Source organism: Haliotis cracherodii, unplaced genomic scaffold (genome assembly GCF_022045235.1).
Source record: "Haliotis cracherodii isolate W230 unplaced genomic scaffold, xgHalCrac1.p SCAF_29, whole genome shotgun sequence".
In the NCBI taxonomy this organism is placed as follows: domain Eukaryota; kingdom Metazoa; phylum Mollusca; class Gastropoda; order Lepetellida; family Haliotidae; genus Haliotis; species Haliotis cracherodii.
The window spans coordinates 4,234,635-4,261,739 of record NW_027266285.1 but is presented as its reverse complement, the minus strand read 5'-3'; the positions used below and the strand labels follow the sequence as shown (position 1 = coordinate 4,261,739).

The following is a 27,105-nucleotide window of genomic DNA, read 5'->3' as shown; positions in this document are numbered from 1 at the left end:
GTCATGGAATGGAAAGGCAAAGTTAGGAATATTTTCAATGCGACATTTATATTGTATGCATGGCTCTATATATAATGAGTCAAATTAAAAACTTCACATTTTTAAAAGTAATCCCATATATGATATACAACGGACAAATGTATCAGAGAAGGTAATTTTTAATCATTAATGTCCAAAGAAGGATTTTAATTAACGGTGGTAACCATAATTTGTTCCAAGCACCTACGGTATTCGGTAATAACATCAACAGTTTAAATCATAAGTCCCAAGCACGAGAATCTGATGGCACGCAAGTTCAGTAGCGTGTATTGCCACCATGTGCGTTGACAACTGCCACACAACGCCTCCGCATGATTGGGAAGACGATGCCATTGTTGGTGCAAAATGGTGCCAAGATCTTGCAAATTCTGTGGTTGGTTCTGAGGAGTGCGCAGACTTCTGCCAAGAGCTTGGGATTGAGGTCGGGAGACCTTGACGGCCAGTCCATGACGTTGACTCCCGCATTCTGAAGGAAATTCCTTGTCAAAATTGCTGTGTGGGGTCTGGCATTGTCGTGTTGGAAGATCAAACCGGGTCCATGTGCTGCCATAAAAGGCAGAAGTTCTGGTGCCAGTACCTGGTCGCGGTAAGCAGCAGCCTTGAGGTTGCCACGGATGACATGAAGCCTTGAACGTGCATTGCCTCAGAAAGCACCCCACACCATGACACTTCCGCCTCGAAATCTGTCAACTTCCTGTACACAACACTGGGCGTAACGTTCATGACGGCGCCTCCACACTCTCGCCCTGCCATCAGCAAATCGAAGATTGAATCGGGATTCATCACTGAAGACGACTTGATTCCAATTCCTCTGAGTCCATCGTAAGTGTCGCTATGCCCACAATTGACGTTGACGTCTGTGTAATTGAGTCAGAATCGGCCCGCAGTATGGCCATCGTGCTTGAAGGTGAGCAGTTCTCAGGCGGTTTCGAACAGTTTGCGCACTCAGTCTACCCCTAAATAGTTCATTTTTGGTTGATGTAGCCGTCAAAAATCGGTTACGGAGGTGACGTAAGACAACCTGACGATCCTCTGCATGTGACGTCACACGTGGTCGACCTGGCCGAGGGCGATTAGCGTTGGTACCCGTTTGCTGTAGACGCGTCTGTAAATCATAAACAGTCCGTCGACTACAACCCATCGTCCTTGCGACTTCAGCTACGGACGTTCCCGTCTGCAACATGTCGATGGCACGTGCACGTTGCACATTTGAAAGGCGTGGCATGACAAATAGCCGTAAAGACTTTTGTTTTCTTGTGTTTTTCTGTTTTTGTTAATGACTGCTAACAAGTATGGCTGAAAACACGTGCGGTATTATGGCCACCTGACCAGTTGCACGTGAAAAAACACTTTTGCCACTATAGTGCTGTGCACATGATTTTGATCGATTCACCTGCACAAAAACGGGTGTTATCTGAAGACTATACCAGGCCATTTAAGAATTGACCTTCACTTTGTGTGAGTTCATTGGAGTATGAACCTTCATAGACTGAGGGCCAAACTGTATGAACGTCGGAGCTTGCGACGACGTACATACAATGTTTGATATTTTTACAACGAATGAAGTTCATCAGGCTGACCTCTTGTTTCTTTCCCATGATAAGGTAAGACGCAAAACGTATAAATACGCTTTAATCGTAGTGGATGTGGCTAGTCGATACAAAGAGGCTGAGCCATTAACCTCGAAAGATTCAACAGAAGTAGCTATTGCACTGAGCCGTATATATAAACGCGGACCACTAAAATGGCCTAAGCTATTTCAAGTAGATCTCGGTCGCGAGTTTATGGGATCAATAACTAAACTGTTAACAAAGCACGATGTCGAAATCAGGCATGGTGAAAGAGAGGCCCACCGTAGTCAAGCTATCGTCGAAAGATTTAACAGGACATTAACGGAACGTTTGTTTGGCTATCAGTATGGGATCGAAATGAAATCCGAGCGATTGAGATCAACCGAATGGGTGACACGATTATCAGCTGTTGTATCAGCGCTGAATAATGAAGTAACGAGATTAATCGGGAAGAAACCATCCGACGTGATTAAAATAAATGAAATCTGTGACTTCCGAATCTTCAGCACCGAGGAGAGGCAAAGAACGAAAACTTCCGGATAGAGTAAGCGTAAGATATTTATACCAGCCCGGTGAACTCGAAGGAAGCCTACGTCGCGCAACCGATCCGATTTGGTCTCTTAAGACATATAACATTAGTCGATTGGTTATGAAAGAAGGAGAGCCTATTCTTTATTATCTTAAAGATGGACAGGGCAGGGCATTTGTACCAGAAGAGTTGTTCATAGTTCCCAACAATACAGTATTACCGCCCTAAAAAACCATAAGCATACGTAGCTACACCATCCTTATCAATCCATCTCTTTGTATCTACGGGGGATAATGATGTCTTGTTCATTCTTAATCCATATATCCTGTGATTGTAACTTCTTAAAGAGTTCATCTCGTGTTTGAATGTTCTACCATTGAATAATGCTTCTTTATACTGTTCGTGTTTGATATGCTTTTTTACCACATACTTCTTAACACCCTTAGCTTTTCTTATCTCTCCATTATCGGACTTCTTTATAGAATACATCTTAGGTCTTAATCCTACATACTCGGCTATAGGGGTTCCAGCACATTCATCCTTTATCTTACCTAACATCTTTTTATTTACTACGCTGTGCAGTGGATTATCTTTTGGGTAATCGCTCGTGTTGTACATATCTATTTTTCTGCCATATCTTTATACGCATCCTCGGTTTGTATTTCCATCAACAAAGAATCTGTGTCGGTATATAACACCTAACATCTATCGCTGTATTGCTCCTTAAGTTCGTTGTAATAAAAGTCATACCTTAAGTGTTTTGACAAGTCAAGAATACTCATACCGACGTACACCGGTCTGTTGAATTTTATATAACTCTTCTGCATATGCAATGCGGCTAAGTCATTATCAAATATCTTGCTTCTGTTAAAAGGCGGACTGGCTATAAGTTTCCTAAGTCTTTCTTCCGCATTAGATCTGACTAATTTAACATCAACACGCTTCCTTAGATTCTCCATAGTTTTACCAAATACTGAGTTATTCATGAGCTTATATAGATTCTTTTCGAAATCCCTGGTGGCTATCTTTCTTATATCTGTGTTCATCCTATTATAGAGCTCCATCCAAGGGCTTTGATCAAACTTTAGAACTCTGTGTATTTTCTTTAGTTTCATACCTAACGATAGATATAACTGGAGATTTCTGTAGTGAACTATATATTTTGCCTTATCCATCAAATTTGGTACGAGTTTTTCTACGTTAGCTAACCTAGTATTACCCATCAAGGAGTGTTGATATTCCGACATCCAATCTTTATTCACCATTAATCTTTCGGGAGCTAGCAGATAACTGTTATGGTCTTTATGTAACGAATTTGGATATTCCAAGTCAATTTCTAGTATGTACCACTTATTCACATTGATATTATGGATATCATTCACTTCGATATCATGCACATCGACCCACTCAAAACCACCCGTGGGTAAAGGTTTACTTATAGCCCATCCGTACAAATTGTTGGCATCGAGATATAATATATGTGTGTCGGGTTTACTCGGATCATATCCTTCCACTAATTTATTATTAGCCTTAGAATACCTTTTCGCTACCATCGATAAGCCACCGTCGGTCTTTGAGATAGCTTGCATTATGAGATGTGAATCGTATCCTCTAAGGTTGTGAAACACAACAGGGATGGGTATTGTTTGAGAATTCATTTTTAGTTTCAAGTTACCCTCGTTATATGCGGCTCCCCGATAATTACCCATGACGTGGCAATGATCTCTTACGGAATCCCCATTCAGGGGTTTATTACAAACATGACAACTTGTTGACCTCTTATAGGCCCTCCAATTATCCCTCGTCATACACATGAGTTTCTTACGTGATAAATTTTCCCTGATTATTCTCTCTTCGTTTTGTAGATATTCTAGGAACTTTCCCGCTGCATCGGAACCTCTGTAAATCACGGGAGTGTTTGTTTTCCCATCATACCTTACAACTATATATCCAAACCCACAAGGAATATGTTCTTGAGTTTTGTACATAAAACTGCTATCTTGATTATTATCTTGATTATTTTCTATAGGTTTGATAAGCACTTCGAAGTCGGCGTAAATTACGCATGGTACTGGCATTTGATTACAATAATGTTCAAATCTTAATATATTTTTCCCCTCTTTAGGCATATCGATCCTGATAGCATTCTGTCCAACACCTCTGCAGTCTTCTTTATGCGCTTCTAATAGATCTTGTCTGCTGTACCCATGCAGACATCGTTCGCAGAAATATTTCTTTTCTTTATGGGTTGTTTGACCGTATAATAGTCAGCTTAAACTCTTTATCCACATATAATGATATTTACCATCTTTTTTTATCAGAAATGAATTGATTCTGGGAATATGTTCCGGAGCGGAGCTTATCCTGTGTACAACAATTCCTTTAGAAGAATGTCCGAAAACATTTATAGCTAAATTATTTTGCTTTTCCACCTTATCAATTTGTGAGATTGGTGTAGGTTCGTCTATACCATCGAAGTTGAGTCCATCGTTTTGAGGATAACTCAAAGGTCTATCCGGATGTTTGTCTACGGGGAACAATGCAGATCTTATCATCATTCTTAAACAGTCATCGGATTTATTTTTTACATTAATTATGGCATTTTTCTTTTTATAATACGGGGGTAAATTTATATAAGATCCACCTTTGAAGGGCATATAATTTGCTATATCTTAATATAAACTATCAATTTTATCAACACCCCAACCCGAACCTCTATTAGTCCAGCGTTCTAAAGTTTCCTGTATCCTCTGAATTGATGTATCTAATGATGCGTTTATAGTATCGGATTCGGTTATAACTTCTTGATTGCTTCGGAAATATGGTTAGGTATATTCAGTGCTATCGTCTGTGTTACTTTTACTCAATGACATTTTAATTGTCAGCTGGTATTTTATACTATGTAAATAATCTAACTCCTCGTTAATTTTGCTCGATATGATGGGCTTAACATCATTAACATCCATGTTGGAATTAATATCCATCTTCCAACCTCTTTACCAATGCCGGCGGATGTGGATACAAAGTTTAATTCTTGTTGTTTTTTCTAAACATCATCTTGTTGATTATTATCTAGTAAAGCGATCAATTCGGCTTTTCTCATTAGAGAATAACCTCTCAGCCCACTGTTTTTCGCTTGAGCTTTGAGTTCTCTGACAGTCTGGGGTTTGTTGTATTCCAAACCGAGTAAATCGATCAATTCAGCTTTTCTCATTCGAGAATATCCACATAGACCTTGTTGCTTTGTTAAAGCTTTCAGCTCTCTGACAACATAAGTCATTGTGATATATAAATACCTGTGAACTAATGTCTAATTGGTTTGAATTCTACCCAATCTATTTATCTCATTTCGGTAAGCCTTTTTCCTCTCATAAATAATTTGAAACCGTTTCTTGTCAGCACCGTGACTCTTACATAAACAGTAACTACCTTTGACCCCAATCCCACATACAGAACACGAATAATTAATGTGTCCTTTTCTAATTGCAATGGAGTGGATTCCACAAAAATCCGACATACAGCTCTTTCCACAAATTTGTGATTGGCCCATGTGTATGAATTTACATGTTGATGTGCCTCTCGCCATTGTGTTAAATATACACTTCTAATATCATTTGTCTAAATGCATGCCCAGCCTAACATCTCCACTGGTGAGGTATTGATTAGCAGTCAGAGCGCTCGCCCTAACTAGGTCATGGTTTATGCGTAGTTATTGTGTAACCTAAAATCAATACAGCAGTCAATCCCGACATGATAAATTTAATCTCGCGTTTTTTTCTGAGCCTCTGACTGTGTATAAAACTGATTCATTGTTGGTTTTGGCATAGGGTCAAGTTTTTTCCCATAAACGAGGAAGTATTCGTGCATGGCAGATTCGACATCCTTAAATGTTTGAATTGAATGTCCCTGTCTACGCAGTTCTTCATGAATAAAATCTAATCTCTCTATTCTCCGTTGGGTCCATTGTTACTGGGCTGCTTCGAGTTGTTCAAATGCTTTATTATGTCTTTTCTGCTCAGAACCTCTCATACTAGAAAATAAAAAATTACTCCCCGAAAAAGCTAGAGCATTAACAACAGCTCCACCGACCATCATCGCATCATGTTTATATGAATATAGAATATTCAAATGTTCAATAATATAAAATATTCAAATGTTTAATTACTTCATTATGTCTTCCGGGATAAGCCAATCCAATATGAAGAATGACCATACCAATATCATAACCATAAAAATCTAGCTTGAGTGGTGTGGCTTTAGTAATCATTTTAGCTATATGGGCATAGCCAATGGCCAAGCCGCTGACCACTGCTGAATGATACGTTGCGTTTACCAACATTTTACCGTCTGTAACTGGAGTAGTCATGCTTCTTATGGCATTATATGAGGGCTAACCTCTAACTGAACTTGTTGTTGTGACATCGGGGGTGACGTTTTCTCTTCTCCGGTCTTATAAAACAACCATACAGCCGCTATAGCAACAACTCCTACTAGTGCCCAAGTTTTAATCGGATCAATATTTGAATTATTCATTAGTTTCGCTTTCCGCGCTAGCCCGCACATTCTTCCAGCCGCGAGTTTTTTTGGGTTCCTAGTAACTCTGGCTTGTTTTTGTGTTTGTGGTATTTCCTCATTCACTATCTCTTGTGCAATCGGGGTTATTTCCTCGTTCGCAATCTGTTGTGGTGTCACTTGTTGAGTCTCTATTATTATTAAGTGGGCATGTATGTTTAAATTGACAATACCTAGCCCTTATTAAAGCTGTGGTGAGTGGAGCTAAGAACATTCCGTATCTATGATAAAACTCACAGCTTACTGAGCTTATAGCGTGTTCGATGAATGGGTCCTTCTCTAGAGATTCGCATAAATACATGCAATGTTCTGCGGGATATGAAGAAACGTACTAGCTACGACTGTGTATAGTTGTAATATAGCCGACCCTATCGTTTTAGTCATGGTAGCTCCCAGTCTAGACTCGTAATGCGTGTACAGTTTTTTAATTTCTTCGTCGGTCATGTTATCAATTTTTTCGATGTTATAATTTTCCCCAAAATATTGGGTATATTTTCCACCGGCTACCAAAGCGGCAAGTCTTTCTCTATATTTATCTAAAGATTTATCTGTCATAGGTTCTTCTACATGTTGATGTGTATGTTGATCAGATTCTTTGAGCATTTGTTCGATGAGTTCGTCACATTCCATAATGTAATACCTACGAGATATTTAAGTCTAACATAATATAATATGACATATCCAATACATCCCGTAATAATAAACTGTTGCGAAAGAATGAGGATTTCAAACCACATTATGTCATATTAACCGCTAATGTTCAATTTATCGCATTTTTCGCTATATTTGCTATAATTTTGCTATATTTGCTATAATTTTGCCACATTTTGCTATCTTTTTGCTATATTTGCTATATTTGCTATAATTTTGCCACATTTTGCATAAATTTTGCTATATTTTTGCTAAGCAATTGGATAAGCAGCTGGTTGATCGTTTTTAATACGAGTTTACAGTGCTTCGTGGAAGCTAACAGTTTTCTGACTTTACCTCGTTCGAGCTTGGTATAAATAACATCATTTTCATGTAGACATTCCTCGAATGAATCTCGGTCTTTGCAATGAAACAGGGCTACCCATTTGGTCTGCTCTCTGAGATCTTTCAGGACAGAGTTGTATTTTTGAGTAATTACCCAAACGCTATGCTGAGTATGCCATCCGGAGTACGCTAAATATGAAAGCATATCTTTCTTTTTGGTGAGTTCTTTACTCACACTGCAATCATCTATTATGAAAAGGGTTGATTTTCCTTTGTATTTTTCGTGACATATTTGTAAACAGTCTTGTAAACGATCGCCCGGATCGTCATTCATTACCCAATCTCTCGATAGGTATGTTTTATTAACGTTTATAGTCGCGCACAGAATGATAATATGATCGAAAACGTCCCGATAATGACTTTCTAAAATATCTAGAATAAAAGCTGTTCTTCCACAACCCGTTTGCACACATATGATAGCGCAGTGCAGTTCTTTAGGTAAAAGATTATTAATAGATTGCTTGCACGAATCGTCCATTCTGAATATTAAGTTGCGCATCCATAATCACCTACAAATATACGTTTAATTTACCAGCCGATTCCTGGAGCTTCGTTATCTGTATAGTGACACCCTCGCTGGCATTTTCTATTCTCCGCCCACTGCCGTGTAGTTGGTCATCGTCCGTTGTTCGCATGTCGAGCCATAGCGTGTACTTCGTGGTGAGGTATTCGCCCATCGATACACCCGAGAGACAGATCTTTCACGACCGCGTTAACTTCTGGGCTTCGTTTTATAGAAGGATGTTTTTTAATCTCATCCCACTGTTGATATGCTAGCATTCCTTGACGTTGATTAGGAACGCCCTCGATAGTCAATTCTACTTTTGTAATCTTGGGATTGTAGAACTTCTCGGTATTTCTTTTAAATGCATCAGTGGGGTCCTCGAACAACATTAAAATAGCCTTCAACGACCTCGTGGGGACGTTTAGATTGATATTCCACGTCGTATCTTTTTTGTTCCTGGTGATCTTTCGATGTCGAAGCACGCGATCGTACTAAATGGCTAAACTTCCTGTATACTGGTTTCGAATTTGTCTGGCTAATTCAGGATCTGTTATCATATCATACTCCAGCGAGATATTGTCAATGGAATAGCTAGCATCATCTACAGCTCTGATTACTCTGCCATAGTCGTTTAAAGTGAGTTCGTATTCTAACCTATCACCTAGGGATGCTTGATAAAAGGGCATGTGGGAATCTAGTAATTCAAAGTCTAGGGGAATATAGAATCGGTTACCTAATGCATCGGCAACGGCCTAATCTTTTACGACGGTACTATCACCACTAGAAGCATCTACACGCAGTCTCAATGTGTTCCGATTACAAATACCTTGGTACTGTAAGTTTTCCCGCTCTTTATCCGTTCTCCAGAGATCCATGTAACAATAGTATATATCTCTATCGTCAATACTCAAAACCTCACTACTGCTAATTTTAATGTTCTGAACAGGCTCCCTGTTAACGTCGGCAGAAGTCAAAATAATCGTAAATGCTAGTCGGACAGTTCCCGGAACTAACACATCTTGTGCGCCGAGATTATGAAAGCGAAACAGAAGCGTTTGATTCTGATCGATGGTACTAGGGTTATTAGTTATAGTTACAGACTGACGAATTGCTTTGACCCCTAATGGATCTCGAAGTCTACGTTGTGGGTTTAACTTGCGTCCGTATTGCGAAGACATTGTAATATTGAAATTATGTAACCTTATGTTTAATATAAAAATGGATGATTTTAATCTAGATGATTTTGATAAACCTAGTGCAATCGAAGAGGGTACTGATGAAACCAGCTTTGTTGGCATGAATCTTAACGATGAACTTTTACAATCAACCGTCAATGGTTATTACGATACCTTTAAAGATGTTAGTCCTTTTGTTTGTGAATATTCAAAGTTTACGATAGATAGTAAAGGAATATTGCGACTGAGTAGCAAACCCGATATTGATCTTATGAATTCTCGTACACGTAAGCCCCTAGCTTTGTCTACGATAGACAGTAAACACAGAATCAACATTGTTCGTGATGAATTAGGTTTTGTAGACTACTCACGAGGAGCAAAACTTTCCACGAAGACTACTAAGGTTCTTCAGACTATGCGTACTGAACTCGGTAACATAGATAATTTGGAAGAAAGCTCGAAGGTGGCCTCGGATGGACTCGGAGAAATCTTGGAAACCTACTACGATAATTCCACGGTCTCGGAGTTCAGTATTAGGGAATTACGAGGTCTTGACAAGGCAATGCAAACAATGCGTGGAGAACTCATCAATAATATAGCCAAGCTATCCGAAATCGACAAGCATATAGCTTATGAGAAAACAAAACTTGAACAGGCGGGTGATGAATTCAGTAGATGTCACGTTGCAGAAAGATTGCGTAACTTAGAAGACGAAAGATCGGCCCGCCTTGAAGCAGCTTCCAGTAATAGAAAGGCACTTCGTTCACAAATCAGTCGAATTTGAGAAACTATCGATCAAGTCCTCAATGATGACACTACACTGGCCGATAAAATCAAAACATTCTACAGAGAACAGGGAATAACCATTGCCAGTATTTAAACCGCATTGGGATTTATTATATCGACTTTGACTCTCGTGTTAACCGGTGGCAGTACAGGAGGTGGTGCACCCCCTAGGTCGGATGGTATAAAAGAGTGGATAAAAAAACCATTTAAAAGCATTAGGTTCAGCACTGGGAAAGCCGCGTCTGCACTTCCCGGTATAATAGGGAGTATTGTTTCCTGGCTCTTGAATTTATTAGCTAAGACCACCACTTGGCTTTGTCAAAACTTGTGGGCACTGATCGTAGCAATTGCAGGGCTGTTGTACGTATCTGCTAAAGACTATTTAACCAAATCAGTTCGCTAACCAAATCATGAGTAAACCAGCCGCGACTCCACCTACTACAAGCGCTGTTTTTTCATCGATATGTTGTTGATTTTTAGCCGCAATATGTGGTTGTGCGTTAGTAGATGTGTAAGTATATATCTGTGGCTTGACTATTCCCATTTTGCCTGTGTTTGTTTGCGTTATTAATTCGGTGTTAATATCTGAATTTATACCTGGTTTTTGTTGATCGGTAGCAATAACAATTCTATTATTATAACCTGTCACTTGACCGATCTTAAGATCTTAAGTTCCATATTACTCGGAGACATGTATAGTCCCAGAGCATAAACGTAGTCTACCTTGGATTGAGCGAAATGTAATACATCTTGATAACGCTTTATAGAAGATGGTATGTCAACTGGTGAATTAATAGCATCCTCCACATTTGCAACAAACTGTTTTTGCGCATCGGACGCCGTCCCAGAACCAATAATGGACGTTCGTGTTTGCGATTGTGCACCAAGAATCGCCCATACATAAGTTCTTATTGATTCATTAACTCTTACAACTCCTGGGTTAGTAAAATTATTTTCTGTTTTATCATTTAGAAATTCATTCCAAGCGTTTGCGGTTGTTCAGTTGTACAATTTTTTTAACAATATAAGCCAAACCACCCTTAAAACTCATAAGAGAACCACTCCAATCGTTACTCGAAAGTTCCCAGCCATGATTCAGATTATCTAATCTTACAAAAAGATTGTTTTTCTGTAACAACTTAAATGGATTGAATGATTGATGAGTTTTTTTAACTAAATCATCGCTTTCTTCTTCCAATCGTTACTCGAAAGTTCCCAGCCATGATTCAGATTATCTAATCTTACAAAGAGATTGTTTTTCTGTAACAACTTAAATGGATTGAATGATTGATGAGTTTTTTTAACTAAATCATCGCTTTCTTCTTTAACAGTTTTTTGTCGTCTGTACGGAACACCTAGACCATGGTTAATTCCTTTAATACGCCAATCTTTACCCATAGAAATATTAAATTCCTAACAAATATGTTCATACGCGAACCTATTGTACCGATAATTTGATGCATTCCATGCTCAATCCTGCGGTAATGGAGCACTAATTTCTTTAAAGGGGCACTGATCTAACGCAATTCCCCGGACTGGTTGTTGCCTTTGTTATTGTTTTTTTCCCCGTGAGTACCCGGATGATACGCAACGCAACTGAGCGTGACCAGAGACTGGGCTACCGTCTGCAAGGACAGCTAAATGAACTTGGCGGCTGGAGGCAATATTTGTTTTACGCATTTTTGCATAAACACTGATTGGTTAACTGTGATCTATAAAGATTTCGACAAAGGGCGCATGTTAATTAATTTCTTCGGCCTAATCAAAGAGACAAAAAGAACGGCAGAGCTCTTCGGATGTCGTCATTTGGAAATACCCCAGATGGTTATAGTTTAATACTAAAAAAAGTATCCATGCAGTGAAAGAATTTTCGGGTTTTGGATTGCGTCGATAATACGATTACTACTCCCTTGTTGTCATCCACGTTTTCTCGTCTAACCCTACACTTGTGTATTTGTCGTCATTCACTTGATGCTCAGTTAATGAATTTATTACAGGTACAATTAGTGGTAGCACCACTTAGATTACCTGACAAAGGTTCCCATTTGGCATTTATTGTGTCTGGGGTAATTATTCAATCTAAATCCAGGTTTGAAGTGAGGTGAAATGTGTGTTATGTAATATGCACGTGGCAGCCAAGCAAGAGATGAATGATCAGTTCATTTACTTTTTTTGTATATCAACGGATCGTTCCTGGTCATCAAAGGATTAACAGAAAATACGTTGATTGATTAATCACTGTTATCTTGCACAGTGGATATGTCAAAAGTGAGTGTTTACATGTCTAGGTTTACTAAAACAAAGGGAATACACTCAAATCCTTGCGTGAAGTGCCGATGTTAAAACAACATACTTTGTTCAAAGGGATAACTGATAATACGTTGATTGATTGATTATTGTTATCTGTCACTCAATGGAACCGTGGACGTTATGAAAATAGTTGTCACGTGGGCTTTCTCAGCCGACCCTTGAAGACTTGACACCTATGTGAAACACCTGAAACAATCCAAGTGATCAGTTGAGAAACGAACACGGTTATAATATCCCGAAACGATATATGTTTTTTAAAATATTTGATTGTTACAGAAACACATGACATCGAATAAGTTTCTTTGTACAGCTGCAGACGAGTGGGATATTGTTCCTTTGTGTGGATATTCACGGATACATTCCTCGAACAAGGAAGCTGCCTAAAATTTATACACATAAATTTGGTGGGTTGTAATTATGGTATTTGCATTTTGTTTTCCTTCATTTGAACCGATTCGTTCTTGTTTCTCTATGTCTTGGTTGGGAAATTCTTCAATGCGCGATAGACGTTGTTTTCTCCGGTCTTTTCCTTTGTAAGCGTTTATATATTACCGCCAATTTGTAAAATTTGATTCTCTCAGGCAATTTATAAAATGTGTAAATATTTCAGCCATTTTGACTAAGAAATCTATCCAGATTGATTAAGACGAACAAAAGGGCCTACAAACATCACAACAGATTATTATGTAGGATTAGAAGCCAAACAACATAGACATGTACTTTTCAACGAAATGTTTTTCAGTCACTTTGTAAAATATTTAGACGTTTAATAAATATGTTACACATTTTGACAGTAAAAAAATAAACACACTATAAAAAAGCAATGCTTAGGTGAAATATTTACTTTGTGTTGCAAGTAAAAATAGTGTAAACGAAAATCGCAAAATTACCAAGCAAGTGACTTATCAAAACTTTGTCACCATTACCGATGCTACCCCCAAAGATACCTACATTTCCTTATTATCTCGAAAACTGTATTTCATTTTGTTGATCAATGTGACCATACGCCCTTATTACTACCGGTATCCATAAACGTGACTAATGCGCTTACGAAAGGCGCAGCAGAGGTCGCGAACTAGTCTAGATTTCTGCTATACATCCGGGTACTCACTGGGAAAAAACAATAACAAAGGCAACAACCAGCCCCGGGGAATTGCGTTAGATCAGTGCCCCTTTAAGTATACGTCTAATCTGATAGTACATGTGAAATGATAAAACAGACTTATTTAGTTCAAATCCTGGGGCATAAAGAGATACACCACATCCCGTTGTTGCACACCATATGGCAAAGTTTAACTGATTCTGCCAAAATTGCATCGGATGGTGGAACCAATCGTGCACCATTTTAACGCTAGTTGCTGTGAACCTGTATTTTTCAAAGATATCAGGGAATTTAACAGCAAAATTAGCACCAGAGGCACTTACTAAAATCGACTGATTAGTAATATAAGTTGATTTCATATTTAAGTTATGATATAGTATCATTGTATATTGAATATGTATGTCACACTCCCGGGAATAACAAATGGTCAGTCTATTGAACTGCTTCATACTATCGATAACTCGGCTGGTCAACTTGAAGTCGCCCGATGCGATGTAACGTATTACCCGCGGTTGGTCAACTTGAAGTCGCCCTATGCGATGTAACGTATTTTTCCGCGGTGGACCAATATAAATGCTGTGAGAAATAATAATAAGATACATATATAAGATGGCAATGGTATAGACAAATACATTATTATACCTGATGGGTATTACAGCGTATGCTCACTCAATGATGAAATTTTTAAGCCTAATGGAATTAGTCTCACACAAAATGAGTCGAATGGGATACTGATTTTAAGCGCTGGAGAAAAGGATGTAAACTTTACGAGAACTTAGCAATTACACTTGGATTTGAAATTGGAGATATAACATTAATCAAGTCAACATTTGATGGAGATAAATTACCCGATTTAGTTCCCTATAAAGAGTTGTGCATCCATCTTGATCAAATCAGTATGATGGATAATATTCAACTATAAAGTCCTTCAACTCTACTCAGATCTATTCCAGCGAAAGATGAAAAATATAAAAGTGGTAGAACGGAATCTTTCTCATCATTACAATATAAAAAATTAAAGCGTGGTATTATTCCTGACCTCAAAATTTCTGTATTAGATGTAAAACACCAACCTGTACATATAGGATACTTAAGTGTAACACTCAATATTATAAATAATGGTTGATTCATCAGGCCCTGGAACACTCAGACAATGTAATACAATTGCGCTTTCCGATCTCAGAGACACAGAAGGATTCGGTAAATCTGGTACCGATGGTAAGTTATACGCTTTACACTTACAAGATAATGTATACAAGCGGAAATAAGTTACATTCACAGGTAATCTAGGAGATTTAAGCAATGTCGACGTTAGTAGACTCCTTAAAAAAACACTTTGTACAATCTTACTCACAACGATGATGATAAATGGACTATGGTCGAAGCAAACATCGAGTGGCTTCTGAATATCGTTATTACCCCACCGTATGTGATGATGGGTAAGGCACATGATTTAACTAAGATAATAAATAGTGGGATCGTTTTCGGGGCTTATATCCCATCAAAACGAAAAGTGTGTTAGTCTCTCCCCTGCCAGAAAACCCATGTCATATGTTATATAGTCGTCCAGCAGTAAAAAATGTTAGTTTAAATTTGGTTACTGAATTCAATGATATTAAACAGAACTTGAGTGCAATGCCTAATATTTCTATGCTTATTATTGAAGTCTTGTTCGGAGATGCACCGGAAAATGCCTTCAAAATATTACCAGGTCTATCGATTAAATGGCTAAAGAGACACGAGCGTCGATGTTGCAGTATTATTCATATTGGAGCATCACCCGTTGCAACCCTTGAGGGGGTCCAAATTATTAAAAGTGACAGCATTTCTCTTACTAAGATATTCATTTCTTGTAAGTTGCAAAAGAAAGCATTAAAACACGATAATATTCGGATACTCGCCGAAGCAAAGTTGAACAGCACTGAGGATCATATTTCAACAGCAATGGCTGATTGTAAGATATCCGAGGAGTTTCGTTTAGTGTTGTCGGAACTCACCAAATACAATGCAGTGAAGCAGGAGATTCGATCAAATTCTCGTAAGACCAGTGGTATTAGCGAAGACGAGAAAAAAAAGTTCATAGAACAGGGGAGGAAACAAGCGCGTCAATTATTCCGTGCCAAAACCAAAGAATTGGTTGGAGATTAAAAATAGATTGCTTACTATCATTAGATCACATTTAGAAGAATGCTTACATAAATATATAATAATGGAATTTATGCTCAGGGACAAAATTATCAAATGGAGAGAATTACCACAAGGTATATATTATATTTGTGATGTCAAACCAACCAAATACGGTCATCAATTGTTTCTTTCCAATTACCAAGAAGAGTATATAGTCTGGTCTCCTAGTAAAATGAACGAAGAATTTAGTAAAAATGTTGAATATCACTTTGTTAAAAATAATGGTATACGTATTAGTAAAAATAATAGAGAATATTTTCATTACAATTTAGTTTAGTCTCATCATCGTTTTTGTACTAATGGTATCATTGATTGACTCCAGGTGGTGGTGAGCTAGAGTCAATTTAACTTAATCTCATGACGATCGTTGAATCGCATCATCATTTACACATAAAAAATTCCATCTGTAGTGGTGGTATAGGTATATAAATCCGGCTCCAATGGAAGTGGTCCAGAACCCCCATTACCTATACTACTCAATGTATACTGAAAGGCTGAGACCAAGAATGAAGGTTCTAAATGATCAGAAAGAACGCTTATTCATGTTTTCGTGCTAGGGAATTCCCAGGGGTTTCCCCAGGAATGTGGAAGTAGTCCGTCAGTGTTTACGTCATTTCAAGAACACGGTCTCGTGAAAAACGTAAGAACGTCAAATTGTGTCGTTCATACACTTATGAACATCCATTTCGCGGTCAAATGACCGACCTCTCGTCCAATGGAAAAGCCGAATATCGTGTAAACTTCAAATTAAAAAATTATTACTGTTTAAAAACACAATAAAGGCCCACAATGATAACTGGTCAAAAAGTTGAAATTTTAGGATTGTGAAGTTTTTAATTTGGTTCAGTATAGCATGTATATACTGCATACTCGACTTGCGTTTCTTTTGCGTGTGAGTATATATCAATTATATTATCAACAGCATTTGTTTGGCTCTTCTTCAAGTATAGAGCACTAGCTGCTACACTTTATTTAGTTACTCAACCTTCTCTGGTTAAATCGGATCAACCATCATTTGAGTATCACAATCCAACTTCCACCCATATATTTATAAATATGTATTCAGGCCAACCTATCAATATCCCAACAAAGTTCCGTGTTAACTGCTTTAAAGCTAGAGGCATTCGTGCAATCTTAAAACATCCCTTTTCAGCTACTATTTTTATATCCCATCATGGATTGTACAATATTCTTCATCCAGACAACAGTCAAATATAGGTAACAGACTTCCATGCTAATTGACCACACATGTGCTAGTAATTAGAACGGCAAACAGTGTGTTATCAGTATATCATACCAGGAAAATATGAACATTTATTGTGAAGAACTTTGAACAAACATCATTTGATTTTGAGGACAAAAGCTTGTTGTCACCCGAGGGTATTGTGACAGTGCACAATTTATGATAAAATATTTCACATTTTTATATTAATTTGTATGTATATATATTTTGCACATATTTGCCATATATTTCATGTAATTATTTCTATACTTTATTTGTATGTATATATTTTGCAAATATTTGCCATATATTTCATGTAGTTATTTCTATGCAGTTACTAACATTGAAATGTCACTTTAATTACCCATCATGTCAAGGCCAAGCTGACCTAGCAAACCTAATTAATATCAACCATATGCTGTTGCCAGTGTCCACTTTAAATCCAATCTATTGATTTCTTTACCTGTAAATTACCTTAATGACCATTGTATAGCCATCCCGACTATGTAGTTAACGCAGTTTCCACCGTGTCACGGTCACGTGACACACCCTCTCAAAACTCATTAGACATCCTAACAGCAGCTGTAACAACAAACTATAATTAATCTGATCTAACTAACGCAATTACCATCGTGTCACGGTCATGTGACACATCCTATAAGAACACATTTCGGCCTGTCCAATCAAATTCCTATTAGTAAAGTACCTAATCAACCAACCAAAATTGTAATTAAAGGACACATTGTATGTTTGGGCCAGTCAAGATAATTCCGACATTGATCAGTTGTGTTTCCAGTACTTTTTAGACTATAAAAAGAGGTCCTTGATTTCATATCAACACCTCCCCCGATTAGAACAAGACATCAAAACGGGCCAACTAAACCGACAATACACAGTAGGCATATTTCTAGACTTCTCTAAAGCTTTCGATATGGTATGGCATAACGGGCTAATACAAAAACTTAAAAAAGCAGGACTTAAAGGCCAAATAGTAAACTATATCCAAGACTTCCTAACTAACACTTTTCAACATTATAATTAATGACCTATTCGAGGGAATACCCAATAAAATTGAAACTTCCAAATACGCGGATGATGGAACCCTCTGGGTCCACACCAGAAGCATAAATATGGCTCAAAAATTACTGCAGAATGCATTAAATAAAATTCAAATATGGGGAATTAAATGGGGTTTCTCACTAAACGCCGAAAAAAACCACAGGGATAGTATTCAAACACAGAAATATGCGTGCAAACACCCCCAGACTACAACTTAACAAAAAAAACATACAATTCCAAAAAGAAACCAAATTCCTTGGACTAATCTTTGATGAACACCTCACCTGGGGTGCTCAAATTAAAAACCTAACAAATAGATGCACTTAAGACCTAAACACACTACGCTGCCTGACAGGTTCCAACCGGGGGGCCTCCAAGGAGACCCTACTATCTCTTTACAAATCACTAATTAGAAAATAGACTATGGATGCCAAATATACAACACCTTAAACTCCTCAATAAGCGATAAACTAAACTCAATTCAATATCAAGCACTCAAGATAATCACACGCACTCAGCATGGCACGCCTCGCATATCGTTACAGGCACTAAAGGGGCCATTACACCAAACGGCGATCACTCTGCGCTCCTTCTGGTCCTAAAATTTGACTAGAGCGCAGTGGGGTCGCCATACTCAAGAAAACTCTCTTTTGGTGTAATCGCTCCTACGACCGTTCTGCCTTCCTTCTGCGACTAAATGTTACTTTTGTCAATGTCACTGCGTTCCCTGAACGACCTAGGCGTTCGCTGTGCGATATCTCTGCGCTCCCTCTGGGTCTCCTCTGCGTTCCCTCTGCCTCCCCTCTGCCTCCTTATTGCAACTAACTACCGCGCTGCCACCCTTCTACGACCAATGGCGATCGCTCAACGACCTTTCAGCGATGCCTCTGCCTCCTAGGCGATCGCCAAACGACCATTCAGCGATGCTTCTGACGTCTTTGCGACAGCTGAACATCCTGACTATAAAAGGCTCATCTGCAGACGATTTTTTATCAGTCAGCTCCTGGTGATACAACTAGTGATGGACAACCAGCACTTAGAAATTGCTATCATACAAGGTCATCAAGCACTGTTGTTACACCAAATGAGTATTGGTATAATGGAACGCAAACTGAACAGATGAAGAAGGAAAATGAGAACCTGTTGGGTTCGCCCATGGTTGACGCATCAAAGAAGGTTCCAATTCGGACATTATAGCCAATTGTTGCACGAGCTACGTATGGAGGACGAAGGTTCAATTACCTTAGAATTGAACCAAGAATGTTTGATGAAATACTTCAAAGAGTAAGCCCAAGAATATTAAGACAAAATACTAATTACAGAGAAAGTTTGGACCCTGGTCTTAAACTTGCTGTGACTCTCCGATACCTTGCTAAAGGAGACAAGTATCCTTCGCTACAATACCAGTATCGTGTATCACATAGCACTATCTCTGTGTTTGTACCTGAGGTTTTGTAGAGCAATCCGAGAAGAGTACAAGAACGAAGTCGTCCAATGTCCAAGAAACCCCAATGAGTGGAAGACAGTTGCAGATGACTTTAAGAACCGATGGAATGTACCTCATGCATGTGGTGCTATTGATGGAAAACATGTGACCTTGCGATGTCCCCCAAACACAGGAAGCTTGTATTACAATTACATAGGATTCTTTTCTATTGTGCTCCTTGCGTTGGTGGATGCTAACTACAAATTTCTATGGTGTGATGTTGGTGGGTTTGGTTCGATGTCAGATTCCCAGATATTTAATGAATCTGAATTGAAGGAATGTCTTGAAGACGATACAATCAATTTTCCAGTTTCGGAGCCTCTGTCACATGATGACATGGACATTCCATTCTTCATTCTAAGTGCTGACACATTTGCTCTTAGGACATACATGATAAAACCTTACTCTACTAGAGGACTGACTAAAGAGCAGCCTATCTTCAATTACCGTATTTCTTGTGGTAGACGCGTGGTAGAGAATGCTTTCGGCATTTTAGCTCAGCGTTTTCAAGTATTCCTCACAACAATGCAGCTGTTACCAAAATTTGTACAGGATGTTGTAGAAGCATGCATCTGTCTACACAATTTAATGCGCACGAGATATCCAGCACTACAAAATGCAGCACTTATGCAATACAGAGGATGAGAATCATAACCTTATTCCTGGAAACTGGCGACAGCTAGTAAACATGTGTGATGTCGATCAAGTAGTCGGACCAAACTGTGCAACACAAGCAGAAAACAACAACGAGAGTATCTCAAGTTGTATTTTAACAGTGCAGCTGGATCTGTACCTTGTCAGGAACGCATGATTTGAACATTTATGTGACACTTGGTATGGAGTTAATCATACTTAACTGATAAATTTTAAATTGGTAGCATTTTGTACATTTGGAAACGGTTGTTATTGTCTTTATTTATTATTTATTTTCTCTGAGTTACCAACATATTAATTCATTTGTTGTTTTTAATGTTATTAAACAAATTATTAAAACAAATGTGTTGAGAATGCTTGAATTAATTTTATAACAAATGAAACATACTCTTAGAATAAGTGAAGGGAAACATGCTTTAATAAACTTTATTTAATCAGAAAAAGCATAGCAAGCATTGCTATGAACACTCTAATGAAAGTTTACAATTAATTGAACACTGAAATGAAAAAAAGAGAAAATAAAGATATCTGAAGTTCAAATATAACGCTAATTAAATGTAAAACAACACCAATTATTGAGGCATCAATACACATCCGTAGGAACAGTCAACACAATATGTTTCCAGAATGTATATATAATAACATCAGTCGTTAAGCTTTTTTAAAGCAGGCAATATAAATATATTACGAACAGTAAAACATGTGTCAAGGTAAAACGCTGTTTATCAAATATTAATTACAAACACCTTTGAAATATGTTAGGACATTTTACATAAAACACCATTTAGAAGATAAAAAAAAGAACATAAAGGATATGCATATGGTACATATTGTAACAATGTATGAGTCTAAAATGGTCAATATGAACACAACTTGCCCTAATCAGAGTCACTTGTATTCAATCGCAGTTGGGGAGTGTTCAGAGTCTGGTGAACTAGACGACGACCTTGCGTGTGACCTCCATTACCAGTTCTTGTTGTGCCTGAGTGATTGACGACTTGTAGAGTGTCAGTATCAAGATCTTGGAGAAGGCTCAACCGTGACGTTTCTGGTGTGCTTGATGGAGTAGTTATCCATGGACGTGGTGATGATCCTGGCAAGTTTGTCTGGGGAAACTCCTGCTGCAACCAGTGTGGATCCATTGAACCCCAGACTGAGGTGCGATTATTCACCTGTGCTGGCCACTGGCTGGGCGGGGGCTGCCACATATGCTGACCACATGATGTTGATGACGTTCCAGGGTAGCTTGATGATGCAGAATGTGCAGGAGGTGGAATTAAAGCAGATGACATGGGTTCTGATCTGCGAGTTGACTCATTGTCATCAATGTACCGCATCAACAGTTGTAGCATGTCTTTTTGACATCATCGCCAACAGTCATGATTCAGACTGAGGAGCGTAGATCGCACAAACTCTACGAACCCAAGTCTCTCTTTGTCACCTGGTGGTTTCAGATGCTCCAGAAGTTTTTCCTGCATTGTCATGAGATGTGCTCCTTGATATCTAAGGGACGACAGAAACGCATCATCTGCTTCATCACCTCGTCTTCCACGGTTACTGACTTCGTGTCGAGTTGCTGTTGTGTGACTTGAAATACTGCAAGGTGGAGTAGGGTCTCCAAGATCTTGGGTATCCATGTCATTATTGAGATTGTCACAAGTAACTCCAGCATGTTCTGTTGTCGACGCTGTGACATCTTGAGGGGCTGTGCACTGGTCAAGCTGGAAAAATATACATAAGAAGTTGGTCAAGAATTTTCAATGAGATACACAAATGGAAATGTGTTTGAAAATGTGCAAAACAATACAATAACAAATACTCACACTTACTACTGGCCGCCTGTGAACACGTTCAATGTGGACCCTTAGAAACTCTAGGTTACTGAGTATCCATATATCCCGTTCAGTCAGCTCTTGGTCTGCCGCTTGTCCAGATTTTGTCTTCAAGAGTCTTCCAAGACGTGTTCTAAGACTTTTGTGCCACACTTTTAAGAGCGTGACATCTTTATTAAACTCGTTGGCTTTATCTTTCCACAATGATTCTTTTTTTTGTACATTTTTATAGTCAATCATTCTTTTGTCATAGAACTATGGATGATCCCTGAGCCATTCTACCATTGACTCTTCTTCTTGTATTGTCATAGTTGATGTCACCTTCTCTTTTTTCTTTCTCTTTTCCAGTGCTGTGCTGTCAGATACTTCGGATTCACTAGTTGATTCAATAACACCCTGTTGTCTTTCATTGTCAGGATCACGACGCGCGCGTTTTAGACAACTTGTTGCTGGTATTTCATTTCTACCCTGGGTATTTACTTCCGATTGTTGCTGAGCGCCTGAACCACTTTCAATTGGTGTTTGGATTTCTTCATTTACGTCATCCTTATTGGTTTGAGGTTCTACATTACCCCTTACACATCTACGTCTTTTTGCTCTAGTTTTTGGAAGCATTTTTATCGACCCGTGTTCTCTGAGCGTCTCAATAGAATGACTCTAATACTCTATTTATAGATATTATCCGCTATTTAAAGCTGTCATGCTCTATTTTTAGAAATAACACGTGGCTTTATGAAGGCAGAGGAGACGCAGAAAGGAGGCACAGGGATCGCCGAGGACGTACAAGAGTCGTTATGGTCGGCGAATAAAGGCAGAGAGGTCGCAGAGAGGACGCAGAGAGAAGGCACAAGGTAAACAGGATTACAACAGACGAAATACTCCTGGATCTACGTCGAGAACATCTAACAATAAATTACTGGGCCTCAATCCAACAAAACCAACAAATCCAACAGATCCTTAAAACTAACATAAGCCCCAGACTCCAAGCTCCAGCTCGCAAAAAAACTCAATTAACATCAATCCCGCAACCCATAATAAATTACCTACATACACACAGCCTAAATAATTTACAATTAAACACAGCCCCAAATAACACCTTCACGCCCAAACTCCAAACCCCAAAAATCTACATATCTCTCTCCACCAGACTAAATAAAGAAACTGATCCAAATACCGCTAAATCCATCACACTAGCATACATTCACGAAAAATGGCCAAATTGGTGTCACATTTACACAGACTCGGGCTCAAAACGCACAGGATTCGGCATCCATATCAACAAACCCCCAAAAGAAACAAAATCCTATAGGCTCCCAAATAATCAATCAATTTTCACAGCCGAATTAATGGGGATAATAACAGCCCTGCACAGCGATCAAATAAATAGACACCAAAAAACCCTCATCCTTTCAGATTCATTAAGTGGGCTCCAGGCCATAAAAAAAACACAAAAAAACGCCCAAAACTAATACAACATATAATTAAAAGCGCCAACAATCTACGTAAACATGGTAAAGACATAGAAATAGTTTCGATCCCTGCCCACGTTGGAGCGTTTGGCAACGAACACGCAGACAAAGCAGCCAAATCAGCACTAAAATTAGAAGAAGTAAGCATCAACCTACCTATATAAAAAAAACGAAATTTAAAGTATCACAAAGGAGAAAATCTTCCAAAAGTGGCAACAGATCTATCTGGTGCCAATAAACCCTAAAATTCTAAACCTCTGAATACACACAAACTCCTTTTAGAGTGTTTAAAGAGTCTATGATTTTAAAATGTAAACCATCTTGACAATAACCATCTCCAGCATAATAGTGAGTGAAAGTTGGGTTTAACGCCGCTTTTAACAGTATTCCAGTATCACGGCGTGTCAGCTTAATGTGGGAGGAAAGCCCTAAGTGATGCAGGTCTCAGACGTTTACCACTTCTAAACAAACGTGTAATGAACTATGATTACTAACCCCTAAACGCCAAGTTACAGTATTTTGAGGTGAATGTTTTAAAAGGACTGAGAAAAGTATATGATCGACTGCGCATTTGGTTTTTGTATTGACATTTCAAAATAATGCGGACATTTGGTTGTGAAAGTCGAGCCTCCATAATCGTGCTACGGGTGGTTGGTTGGCTGTATGGATAGATATATGAGAAACCCTATTTGTCCAAACACTGTAAACACACGCAGTTCAGCTGCAGTTGTCGGCCTTGGTCGGACGTCATTCAGCCGTCTTTGAATCTCGTCCCACATGTGCTCAATGGGATATAAATAGGGACTGAGGGCAGGCCATTGCATAGTTCTGATGCCATTCTGCTGGAGGAAGTCTTGTTGCTCTCGCAGTGTGGGCACGGGCGTTATCATGCTGAAACGCGTGGTTGCGGAGATGTGCCAAATGAGGTATGGCGTGTGGTCTCAAGACTTGATCCATGTACCGAGCTGCTGTGACACCATTGCCTCTCCCTGGACCGATGTTCTGGAAGACCACAGGCCCGACCCCTTCTCTCTCTCTCTCTCTCTCATACATATTTTTACTAAGCAGGTTGGTGCAGGTGTTCTCCGGTATCCCTATGATCAACACTGGTAGCTAGCCACGGGAACGACGCAAGCTGCTCAAAACATCCAAGTTTGTCAAAATATTCCAGGCGGTGTCGAAAGTGATACATATATTTATCAAGCAAGTGGTAGATATTAGGAATAATCATTGTATTTAGCGAGCCTTGGCGAGCTAAGCCCATAGTGTTTATTCCTAATACATGATATTTACAATCCAAAACTCGCAAGCGTGATAACATCTATATTATATGATGCCATTGTTAAATCTGTCATCAAAATAAGTACATTGTATTTCCATCTCTCACAAACGGTATCTAAACATTGCAAGTTTTCCTGAAATGTGCGCATGAATATAACAAGTCACAATGTTAGTGGTTCTACCATGACATTGAAGAATGCTTGACTCTGATTGGTTAAAAAGAGGTTTCCTTTCTTCTCCGGAAACCCCTTTTAAATATATTACTTTTCACATAAAAAAAACGTGCGCACGAATACATCGGTAGCCTATAGCCACATATCGATTCATAAAAAATGGCTGCCGATCGACCATACATATAGGAAATGTAAAACGCATCGATATTTCCTCTATTACACGCTTGGTCTATAAAACAAGCCGGGTCTAAAATACTTGCTGGGTCAACAGCTCCCGCAAAATTAATAGACGGCCTGGTGTCTAATAGAGGAAATACGGTAGTTTGATGTCGGATGTTTTTGGCGACGATATGATGTTCTAGGCCGTAACACTGACTGCTTCGATCATGAGACTACGAGACTCTCATTCGTGACCAACTCGTGTTATTCCGGGACAAGCCGAATAGCGACTCGTGCCCCTCTCGTGGCCATTTTTGCGACCGGGTTCCGTCTTAGCGCAAACGGGCATACCTAAAATAATTGGCAATTCGTTGCGTAATTCTTCTTGCAGGTTACGGAAAGGGGCGAGTGGTGACGAATGCGAGACTTTACGAAGGTATATCTTTTGCAGACAAATGAAATATTCATGAACTGTTAGGGACATGTTCGAAGCGAACAGACTCGTAACAGGCCTTTTCGTCATTGAAACAATCGACAATGAAAGTAAAATATAACATTATAAAATGTGTGTGAAGAAGTTTATTCATGACAACATGTTGTTTACAAACCTTTTTGTGATCGATATTCATTGCCATCTCAATCAACCACCACCGTAAGGATTTGGCAGGAGGGGATTTGAAAGTCCATCAGAAAACACTAGTCCCTTCTACAATGTCCCGACATCATTGAAGACACAGCTTATCAAACTTGATGAAATTCATTTCAGAATACGCACATTTAAAAAATAATACACGAACTAATATATCTGGGCCACAACTGTTGCATTGCTTTCACACACTGGCTTTGTATCCTAGAAATTTTGAAATTGACAGGTCAAATCATCCAGATTCCTTGTGTCAACAACATAGCCGGCTCGTCTGTTCAGCCATACTCCAGTTCCATTGGTAATCACATTGTACCAGCAGGCTCATTCCCAGTGAATCTACAGGTTAATGTTGAACCACATCATAGATCGGGGTTGCCATACTGCTTTTCGTAACGTGTCTCCGGAAATGTAGACAACAACATTGTCAGTCATGTTGACAGTTGTGAGGTGTGAATAACCGTGATGTATGTCAAGTTCGGCCACATCCAAGTTCGGGGTGGAGAGACATTTATTTTAATTTTTATTATTTTTTTACCGGGGGTAATTGCTAACTACTTATAAGACTTACACATGTAAAATAAATAGTAGAATGTTTAGTTAATAATTAATCCCTTAAGTTTGTTGGAGAAATATATTCGTATAGCATTGTTAAAACTATTTCTACAACCTGTTACCCCTACAACGGGAAATGGCATATTCGATTTTCAAGAAATGACTTGGTGAGTCCAAACAATGCACAGCAGGTTGCGATGAAATTAAAACATCTATCTTTGGACTAAGTTCGGAGGGTTATTTGTCAACTTCTTTTTGAAAAAACTATGTGTTTTGAACACTTATTTTGGACTACTCAAGACTATGGGTATTTTAGTAATAGTTGTTATATATGTAACTTCCTGTGACCACTTTTCGGAATGGTCTTAGATTGTGGAGCTTTGTCGCCTGTGTTGTTACACGTTGCAAGAGAGCAGCGTTTTCAAAGCATTGTTGCCGTCATGGTAGAATGGAGATAAACCTACTGTGTTTTAAAATTTGATGTAGTCCCACTGTAGAGTAGATACCTCTTATTTTAATTTGGCACCGAGAGCTTTAGCGCGAGGTTTCCAATGTATAAATAACAGGTATCTACTCTACTTTTCGGACTACATCAAATTTCAAAACACAGTAGGTTTATCTCCTAATTTACTAGTCAGTCAGAAACAACAGTCAATTAATATATACTTCCAACAGAAACTTGTCTTTTAGACAGTGGCGTAAAGGCAAAATGAGAATTGCCTACAGATAATTATTCAACTTTTGCGGCAATCGAGTAATTG

The 27,105-nt window shown here is 38.7% G+C and overlaps 1 protein-coding gene across 1 annotated transcript; it reads left to right on the top strand.

Moving 5' to 3' along the window:
- The first annotated feature begins 927 nt into the window (after positions 1–927).
- Positions 928–20,223, top strand: LOC139473438 (putative nuclease HARBI1). The gene is made up of 2 exons (XM_071256009.1): positions 928–946; positions 19,517–20,223. Exons 1-2 carry the CDS (start codon positions 928–930, stop codon positions 20,221–20,223), a joined length of 726 nt encoding a protein of 241 aa, XP_071112110.1.
- Positions 20,224–27,105: the final 6,882 nt, after the last annotated feature.